Genomic DNA, 10,907 nt, shown 5'->3' with positions numbered 1-10,907 from the left:
TTCGCCCCTACAGATACACCTTACGACTGCAGCCTGAGATGGTCCAAAGGGACATGATAAGGTTCCTCTGTCAAAACTAAGGGGCTTAAGCATAGAGAAGTGAGATCACTTAGGAACAATGTGCAAAATGCACTGAGTACCTTTAAGGAAGATTGGAATAGAAAACATTAAAAATGAATCATATTAATAATAATAATATAAGATTAGAAGTTTCATATTTGAAGAAGAGGCTCCTAAATATAGCAGCCTGGCAAATCTTCAGGACCACTTCACAGAACTATCTGGTTATGTAGCGGCCATCTGAGAAGTCATTTCAGGAAAAGCAATAAGCCTAGAATGATAGCGAGCCTCTCATGAACAATATCCAGCCCTCAGCATGCATTTGCAAGAGCCAGAACAATTGTAATTTCAAAAGAAGGTAGGTGGCAGCTTTATGCATCTGTTTTGGCATGGACTGGGTGTACCACGTAAGGTTTCCTAAGTGGCCACCACATGTCCAAGTGGCCCTGTGAAGAATATTCTTTTTTTTCTTTGGATTTAGGCATCCTTTTAAAGCTCTGGAATAAACTTGAGCATCAAGCCCTGACACGTACTGACGAGCAAAAGCTATTTGTGGTCAAATGTTTTCAAGGTTCCTCCTTTTTTTATTCAGCCACATTTGTCATTCCAGGCACATGGTCAGTATCCTGTGTCAAGATGGCCCTGATTCCTTTCATTCAGCGGCTGGCTGCTTAGACACAGCAAAAAAGCATGCAATGTAGATTCCCTGGCCTCCCCATTCCACTTCTCTTTGCAACCCTGTTTGTTTTGCAAAAATAATTAACAATTTCTTAGGTATAATTAAAATGCTTTTAAAGCCAGGTCGCTGAAAGAGAGTCGCAATTCAATGTATGCATCACATTGCAAGTGGCACCTCATTCAGATAAATGCAGCAGAAAGTTTGGAAGTGTTGAGCAGAGTTAAAGAAAAATACATGTCTGTCCGTCTTCATCAATTTGGGTATGTGAATCTCTCTCTGAGATTATTCTGCATTTTTTATGTTTGAGCCTGTGAAGGATGCTGGATGGACTCCATTTAGTGACTTCATGTCCTTATTCCAGTCTTTCCTAACCTCATGTTCTCCAGGTGGTTTGGAATACAGCTCCCAGTCAGCACAGCCATGTGGTCTAAAACATTTGAAGTCTACCAGGTTGGGGGAAGCTGTACTACATGGATTTAAGGACTTTGGATCCAGTGTACATTTCTGGTAATGGAAAAGGAGGGGAAGATTTTGTTGTTGCTGCTGCTGCTGATTTACCGTTCCCCCACATCACGTTTCACCTGGTTCAGAGGATGAACAGCATTCTGGAGTTGGTTGGAGGCAGTGGCACTAGAGGCTGGAGTGGGAAAGGAAATAAGCAAAAACCACATCCCTTATTCTTCTATTATTGGATACATCTGTTGGATCAAAAGCCCTTCTGTGAATACAAGGGCACCATCTGGATTCCACCAAAAGTGACCCATTAACTAGACTATAGAGCAGGGTTGGGGGACATGTCTCTCTCCACATGCTGTTGGACTACAACATTGACCATTCTTCATGGGGCTGATGGGAGCTGGAGTCCAGCAGCAACTGGAAGACCACAGATTCCTCAACCCTGATGTAGAGATTGGATTCTAGGATATCAGTTTTGAATCATGAACTGGGTTGACTCTAAAATCCATAAATAAGTAGGACTTCAAAGTTTAGGCCATAAATACCAATCAGAGCACAACAATCCCATGTTGATAGGGTGATTAATCTGTCTGTAGACGAAACATTTGTAAAATGTTTTGACTAGTGCTTAGTTTGTAAGTGTTGGGTACCATACTAGAAGAGGCAGGAGCTCAAAAGCATGCCAGCACAAGTAGATCAATAGGTACTGCTGTGGCAGGAAGGTAAATGGCATTTCTGTGCGCTCTGGCTTACATCATGGTATCCTGTTGCGCCAGTAGCGGTTTAGTCATGCTGGTCACATGACCCAGAAAGCTGTCTGTGGACAAACGTTGGCTCCCTCAGCCTGAAAGCGAGATGAGCACCGCAACCTCATAGCCATCTTTGACTGGACTTAACTGTCCAGGCATCATTACCTTTACCTTACTGAAAGAGGCATTTTCTCTTATGGGAGGTGTCTCTTTCAGGAAGAGGACTGCTTCAACCACCAAAATATGTGAGGATCCTTTGAAATAGTAAAAATGTGTTTTTTAATAACTATTTTTCTCATGTTTAATTAAGTAATTAGATTTAATCAATTACCGTACATAACCAATTAGTCAACTAAAACCATAGAAGGCTTTAAAAATCAAAACCAACACTTTGAACTGGGCTCAGAAACAAACTGGGAATCAATGAAACTGGTGTTGTACCTATGTAGTATCATCAGAATGCCCAATTCCAATTAGTAATCTGGCCACTGCATAATTGTGATTTCTGAACTATCTTCAATGGATGGTAGCCCCATGTAGAGCACATTATACTAGTCTAACCTGGAGGTAGTCAGAGTGTGATAATGCCGTGTATTTCAATAACAACAAGAACAACAATATTATAGTATTACTAATAGAAGAAATTGTAATAGTACTAATAGTAGGAAATTACACCTATTTTGCTGTTAAATACTACATGCGACAAAAATAATAATTATATACCACAAAAAGGAAAGGATTTTTCTGGAGATGGGAATATAATTTTATTTTTTTGTCATTGAATAGAATTTTTGAACCAACTTAGGATTTCTTTTGCTGACTCTATAATATACCGTGTATATACTTTTCTACCATAACATCTAGTTACTATGACAGTCTCTTTATTAGAATTCATGTGGGAGTTGAGAAAGGTCAAGCATGCCTGTTCAATAAAAGCTGAGGGAGTTGGAAATAAAAAAGCAATAAGGGACTGAATTCTTGAGTATTCCATGGTACCTTTCTCAATATACTGCTCATCAGTGAGAAGGGGACACACACACACACACACAGGGCAAGCAATTCATGTTTCTGAAATCTGAATTATTATGAAAATCCACACTAAGGATGCTGAAATGTGAAGCCAGTTAGTACCACTCAGTAATACTAGACTTCCAGTGGGCTCCAATGGATGTTGCAAGAAGACAGAAAGCAACAATCTGCAATTTGATAGAATCTTAGGTGGAATGTACACACAAATAAAAACCGTTCTGAAAATGATTTTTTAAAAAAAGCGTTTTTAAAAATACATTGAATTTTCCATAAGGCTCGCCATCGCCATCTTGTGTCACATTGTATATTGAACTTAAAACATTTTCTTTGCAGCTGTATAGCTGAGTCCTACGTTACAGATCAGTCATCTGAAAGTGTGGAGAGTCCTTGGTGGTTGTGGTGCCACATCAAATGCCCTGCTTGCAGGATGGGTGTTTCCTCTCCTGCCCCATTCCCTTTAGCCTCCCACCCCGTTCCCTTCCGTTTACACCCAAAGGAGAAAAATTAACATGCACACCATACCTTTAAAGAACATTCAAAGCACATTCTTTCCCTTAATGAATTCTAGGCACCCTTAACAAACGACATTTCTTTAATTGGTTTTTCAGTATTGTCATTTCTGGTGTCTGATGTGTCCATATGCTATTTTGTGAAGAGACTGATCTCTCCTGTGTAGAAGGCAGGTGACGGCATATCTCACCATGGAAGATGAGCAGCAGGTAAATGAGCCTCTGAGGTTGTTAGGCACTCGAGAAACTGTGCTGGAAAAGCTGAAGCTGGAGGCTTTAAAACTGTCAGGGAAGAGAAAATCCGAACAGAGTAATGGATGGCAATTATATATAAAATAGCAAAGGCAAGGCAATAGCATAGGCCACACAAATAAAGGAAGTCAAGGCATGGTTAGGGTGGAAGGGAAGAGATTTGCAAGGGAAGGTCACTGTTGAGTCTAGAGAAAGTACTGTTATGCACCCAAATCTCCAAGTAGTGGCATATTTCAGGTTTGCCAACCAGCAGCAGAGATGTTGGAATGGTGCAAACACACCATTTTGGCTTTGCCGCTGCATTTGCACCATGCTGACTTAAAGCAGTTCTAGAGTACATTCTGGCAAAGCACAAGCACTCAAAGGGATTATGAGGGGTGTGTTTGTGGGGAGACTCTTGAGGTCCAGACAGAGATGATGAAGCCCTGTAATGGCAATTTAAAAAAGAGGCAAAAGCAAAGTACCATCATAAATATTGTAACAGAAGGAAAGTCTGTGGAGAACCCTGTGGACATAAGAAAATGCTTCCATAAGTATTATAAACAACTGTATAAGAAGGAGAAAGAGGATCAGACTAAGATTGAGCAGTTTATTAAAACCAATGGTCTGCAGAACATTCCTGAGGATAAAAAGATCCTACTAAAAGGACTAATTACAAGACAGGAAGTGGAAAATGCAATAAACTTGGCAAGGCCCCGGGACCAGATGGTCTATCAGCAAAATATTATAAGACATTGAAAGACTGGCTTATTCAACCTTTGGTAGAAGTATGTAACATGATTCTAGGAGGGGGCAAACCACCTGAAACCTGGAAGAAAGCTTATATCACTCTGATTCCCAAACAAGACCAAGATAGTAGATCTCTTCATATTTAAACCAATTTTAGGGAGGAAAAGGAATAATTATTGGAAGCTTCAGAGCAGAAATGGGAAAATGTTGTTAGACCCTGCCCCCCAGACTTCCACCAACCCCAGCCAGCATAGTGAATAGTCAGGGCTGATGTGACTGATAGTCCCACAACATCTGTTGAGTTGCTCACTGCTGTTTAGGGCTTCCTCATGGTTGCTGGCTGAAATCTCAGAGCTACCCGCAGAAGAAGGCCAGAAGAAACACTAGGCCAGGGGGAGTGCCCTCCAGTTATGGCTGGACCACAACTCCCAATGTCCTTGATGATTGGCCATGCTGGGTGGCCTGATGGGAGGTGAAGTCCAACCACACCTGGCAGGTGCTACAGTCGCAAGCACAGCACTGGGCTGAGAAGAGGGTCGCTTTTCAAGGAAGACCCACCAAGCCACCAATCAGCTTCTGGGGAGCAAACAGGTGAAGCTGGGTGAATTACCTGTCGAGAGATGACTATAAAAGCAGATCAACTGTCTCTTTGCTACATAAAATTAAAGGGAGAGGCTGAGTCTGCAGCAATATCAAAGCTCCAGGCTACATTCCCAAACACGTTCCAGATGGGCTGACCTGTTACTTGGAGAGTAAGAGCATGTAGGCTGCTGAGTTACCATCTGGACATTTGCAGCTGCTCACTTGTAAGGAAGACAGCAGACTCTGGGATGCTTGGAGGAAGAAAACGTGCTGTCCTTTGCTGCCTTCGTGTTGTTTTCTATCGTTAATTACACTGAAGTAAAGATGCGGTTGATATCACTGGGCAACAATTTTTTACTTTTTGGATGTTGTCTAGATTTCTACAAATGATTTAGAGTATTTTTGCACTGCTGAATCAGGAAATGGCATTCATTTCTCTCCATCAGGTCAGGTTTTTGTGCTATGTTGATTTGAAAAAAATCAGATCTTGTGACAAAATCGACTACATTTTTGTGGCATTATCAGCTGATTTTTGTCAACACATATCATCCTAAATATGTTTTTAACAGAAAAAAATGTCTTTCCAACAACATATATTGATTACCTGATAGAAACATCGATTACTGTAAACTGAATGGTGGGCATTGATAAAAATAAGTACACATAAATTGCATGTTGCTTCACCATTTTTCAAACTTCAGGGCTTGAACTTCTGTTTCTTGGAACTCCTGGAATGCTCAGCGGCAGGGAGGTCTCTCTTCAGAGTTCAACAGTAGTCAGCCATCATGACTGTGTCCCAGCGACCCTGATACCTGGTCTCCATCTCTTTCATGTCCTGATGGAATCTCTCCCCCTGCTTGTCACTCATTGAACCCAGGTTCTCAGGAAACCAGTCCAGATGTGAAAATAGGTAGTGCATTTTGATGCTCATGTTGCAGCCAAGGTTTCTGAAAGCAGTCAGCATGTTGTTGACAAGTTCTGCGTAGTTTCTGGCCTTATAGTTGCCAAGAAAGTGCTTCACTACCAGAACCAATGCCTTCCACGCTTCCAGTTCCACTTCGTTCATTGACTTTCCGAACTCTGGATCTCTGATGAGCTGACAGATCTGAGGACCATCAAAGATGCCAGCTTTCAACTTCTCCATGGTCAATCCTGGAAAAGCCTGGCACAAGTAAGTGAAGCAGTCACCATCCTTGTCCAGAGCCTTGGTGAACTGCTTGATTAAGCCGAGCTTGATGTGCAGTGGTGGGAAGAGTATTCTGTCTCTGTCCACCAGAGGGTCATTGATGACGTTCCTTCCTTTGCAAGGCACCAATTCCTCCCGCACAGGCCAGTCCTTCTTCGTGTAATGCTGAGCACGGTCCCTACTATCCCACATGCACAGAAAACATGGGTACTTGGTGAAGCCAGACTGTTGTCCCCCCAAAAAGTTCACTATCTTCAGGTCAACACAAATAAACCACTTATGCTGATCATAACCAATTTTCTCCAGCACATACTTCACCGCTTCATAGTTCTCCTTCAGTGTAGTCGAGTGAGCCAGGGGTATAGAGGCAAACTGGTTGCCGTTGTGTAGCAGAACACATTTCAGTGATCGCTTGCTGCTGTCAATGAACAGTCTCCAATCTTTGGGTTTGTACTGTGGCACTCCAAGCTTGAGCAGAAGCTGTGCAATATCTGCACAGTACACCAAGTCCTTCTCTTCCGAGAAAATATGGAGGTACTCTTGATGCCTGTTGCGGAAGAAGCTGATGCGAGCACTGTCAGAGAGGAGGCTTTTGTCCTTCAATCTGGATGCCAACAGTTCGGCAGAGTCCTTTGACAAGCTGAGGTCGCGCACTAGATCATTCAACTCCTTTTGGGAAAATGGATGTGGAGCATCATCTTCCAGAACCACTTCTTCTTCTTCATGTCCTTCAACACTGGAGGCATCTTCGTCACTAATGTCAGGAAGTTCTCCAAAGATAGGCACTGGAATTTCATCACAATGAGCTACAGGACGATGTGCTGATTGAAGATCAGGATACTTGAGGCTGCTCCGGTTCTTTCTGTTGATCCCAGTCACATCAACAGCGCAGAAGTAGCAGTCAGTGACATGGTTTGTCGGCTCCCTCCAAACCATGGGAATTCCAAAGTTCAGACTCCTCTTGCCATTGTTCCACCCACGTAGAGTCTCGGTGCATGCCTTGCACACCATGTGTGGCACCCAAGCTTTATCCTGGTCACCAAGTTTAATACCAAAATAAGCGTGGTAAGCAACTTTATGCTTTGCCGCATCAATTTATGGAAGATTTTGAGGTTTTATGACTTCAAACTGATCCCTTTTTGACATAATCACCCAGAACTATCGGACCTGAATACTTCTTGTCATTAAAATAATCATTTCCAATCAAAACAATTATTCGACATGGCATTTTACCCCCACCAACTTCTTCTAAAATGCTCCACACAAGCGTACATGTGAACAAAAACGTAAAAAAACCACGTGTGGCCATAGCTCAAAAACTTGACCTGATTGAGCAAAACCAATGTGATTTTTGGATTCAGCGCATCAGATTCGTCCTAAATCAACTGAAAAAACGCAGACAACAAATTTGTTGTTGACCAGTGTATTCTGTGCTCCAGGTGTGGCAAGTCACTAATACGGGGGGACTTTGCAGTCATGTATCAGTTTGCTTCCCCCACCCTGGCAGTGTCTTTGCATAAACTTGGTTCAGTTCAGTCCAAAGCTTGCAAAATGCATGTCAGCTCCTCCTACTCCCACATTTTGCAAAAATGACATGATTGCCCTTGATTCTCCTTGTGCAATGGATTTTGCTCTTACCTTTGCCAAGTGTCCATTTGCATGTCCTCATTTGCATGGCCATTTCTCTGTCTTGCGGTGTCTTTGTTCTTGTCTTCATGCAAGATTAACAGAGCAAGAGTCATGTGCCTTTTAAATCACACCTGCAAATGTTTCCCCCCTTATTTTGGACTTAGCAATAAATGGTAAAGAGGATCAGAGGGCAAAGGTGGCTGCATTTTTCAGTGACACTTGATTACTGGTAGTATAAAATGTGGAATCCTAACCTATCCGAGAGCAAACACCATTGATTTCAATGGGACTTGCTGCTTAGTAGACATGGTTAGGAATGGATTTCTGGCTAACCTGGTAATGTGCATAAATTGAACTATTTTTATTATCAGATATTTGCGAAAGCAGTAGCACTGCCATCTTGTACTGCGTGGCAAACTGAAAATCAGTTTGTGTGTCTGTGTGTATGACTTTTACTAAAAAAGAAAATTGAGCTGCCCAATTAGTACCATTAAGCATTATTACCTCCACCCACCTCTTGCCAATCATGGAAACAGGGTTAGAAACATAATGACGTGAATGTTAGGCATCTCAGTTAAACAGAGTTCAAGGGATTCACACATTTTAGCAGCACAAGAGATCTGACATCAAAATGGGCTAGGCAGTTATAATGGCCTTGTTCCATAAGTTGCTGGTCAGTTGGTTATTTTTTCACAACTGAAATTTGTATTGCATGAAACCAATTGGCTTGCAAATGGCCATGAGAAAGAGAACAGGGCTCAGGTCCAGTGTAAGCTCGATTGTAGCAGAAATCGAGGCCTTCCCTAGTCACCAGTTAAAATGCTTTCTCTGGGTGGAAGCTTGGGCAAGTGAGGGAAAAAACCTCTGGCAATTCATGAAAACACAAAGCATTTGGACTACAATAGTATGTTTTGATTACATAGTTTGTGACATACTGAAACTTCCTTGCTGCCTCTTGTTAATGCAACAACTTTCGAAGGGACCATCTTGATGGACTTCAAGCATGGGTAGGCAACCTAAGTCCTGGGGGCCGGATCCGGCCCAAGCACCTTCTAAATCTGGCCTGCGGATGGTCCGAGAATCAGTGTGTTTTTACATGAGTAGAATGTGTCCTTTTATTTAACATGCATCTCTAGGTTATTGGTGGGGGCCTGTCTGGTATTTTTACATGAGTAGAATGTGTGCTTTTATTTAAAATGCATCTCTGGGCTATTTGTGGGGCATAGGAATTTGTTCATATCCCCCCCCCAAAAAAAATATATAGTCCGGCCCACCACATGGTCTGAGGGACGGTGGACCGGCCCACAGCTGAAAAAGGTTGCTGACCCCTGGCTATGATGAAAGAGGATGCCTGGAAGCAATAATAAATGCTGGAGTGGAGGCCTGCCTCTTGCAGGGATGGAGAACCTGTGGCTCTCCAGCTGTGGTCAAACTATAGCTCCCATCAGCTCTACCCAGCATAGCCAATGGCTGGGGGGGGGGGTAGCCTGGCAACATTTGGAGGGCTACAAGTTAGCCACCCCTACTCTACTGGGCAGAAAATCACAAACAGGTGGAAAAAAACAGGGCTGCTGCTTGTAGCTTTTTCTCTTTGTCATCTTCTGTTGTTGTTGTTGTTGTTGTTTAGTCGTTTAGTCATGTCCGACTCTTTGTGACTCCATGGACCAGAGCACGCCAGTCACTCCTGTCTTCCACTGCCTCCCACAGTTTGGTCAAACTCATGTTGGTAGCTTCGAGAACACTGTTCAACCATTTTGTCCTCTGTCATCCCCTTCTCCTTGTGCCCTCCATCTTTCCCAACATCAGGGTCTTTTCTAGGCAGTCTTCTCTTCTCATGAGGTGGCCAAAGTATTGGAGCCTCAGCTTCAGGATCTGTCCTTTGAGTGAGCACTCAGGGCTGATTTCCTTCAGAATGGATAGGTTTGATCTTCTTGCAGTCCATAGGACTCTCAAGAGTCTCCTCCAACACCATAATTCAAAAGTATCAATTTTTCGGCGATCAGCCTTCTTTATGGTCCAGCTCTCCCTTCCATACATCACTACTGGGAAAACCATAGCTTTAACTATACGGACCTTTGTTGGCAAGGTGATGTCTCTGCTTTTTAAGATGCTGTCTTCTGTAGGTACAGTCATAAAATTAGGGATAGATCAGCCCATTTGTTGTCCATGCCAGTTTTTCATGTTTTCACTTGTCTTTTCCATATCATGTCCTCAATCTATTTTTAAAAACTGCAAGAAACTCACATTATGTTTTCTGTAAATATTATTGATAAAATATGCATTTTGGTACATTTTTGAGCTCAGAATTGTAACACAAAACTTGGAAAAGAGCAGAAGCCAAAGGATAACAGCATTCCAGGAAGCATGAATAAGGGCAGCTTGTTAACAATGCTGACTAAATGAAACTCCAAACAGATAAAACTATAAGCATCTATGAAACACATTCTCTTAACTGCTGGCTTCCAAAAGCTTAAGAGCACATCGTGTAACTCCAAAGCTGTGCCTCATCTGGCACAATTACCTAGCTAGCTTCTAATAACCACAGTATATCAGCTGCATTACTCTGCAGGGAAAAGGAGCCAGTCAAATGCCAAACATTTTAACTGGGCAGGCTAGACATCTGTATCAGCTCATCACAGAACTGCAGGGATGACAGGACACCTTCTGCACTTCAGAAAATCTAGCCTAATATATGAAGAGATTAAACTCCAGAGCCTAATAACACAGAGAAGAGTGCAACTAGCTAAACGCTTCAGGTGGGTGATGCCCAGTTAGGAGGGTGATGCAGCTTGCGGTAAGTTTTGAACAGAAAAGCACCAAGAGTGAATTTGCTTAAGAGACGTTACAGCCTACTTTTCAACAGCTGTTCTCCAAAGTGAAGTAAAAATAAATTGCCAATTAAATTACAGCAGGGGGGGAAATAAAATATTACAGCAGACCCAAACATGGCTTTTAGGCTCCCTTCCCCCACACTAAATTGCCCTTTTCTGAATCAGCTTTTTAAGAAGATGCGGAGAAGCAGCTGAGTGTAATGTTTAGTTAAGGCC

General features: G+C 42.5%; 1 protein-coding gene across 1 annotated transcript in view; it reads right to left on the bottom strand.

The window, feature by feature from the left end:
- Positions 1-5,204: 5,204 nt before the first annotated feature.
- The window catches only part of LOC144325690 (uncharacterized), an 82,024-nt gene continuing 76,321 nt past the window's right edge, over positions 5,205-10,907 (bottom strand). The window contains exons 2-3 of the mRNA XM_077919719.1: positions 6,770-7,311; positions 5,205-5,358 (exon numbers count right to left, since the gene is read on the bottom strand). Of these exons, the coding sequence (XP_077775845.1) occupies positions 5,205-5,358; positions 6,770-7,311 (696 nt within the window). The remainder of the gene's footprint in view (positions 5,359-6,769; positions 7,312-10,907) is intronic.

Source organism: Podarcis muralis, chromosome 1, assembly GCF_964188315.1.
Source record: "Podarcis muralis chromosome 1, rPodMur119.hap1.1, whole genome shotgun sequence".
NCBI lineage: Eukaryota > Metazoa > Chordata > Lepidosauria > Squamata > Lacertidae > Podarcis > Podarcis muralis.
Note: the sequence above shows the minus strand (reverse complement) of the source record. Positions and strands in the feature narration are given on the sequence as shown.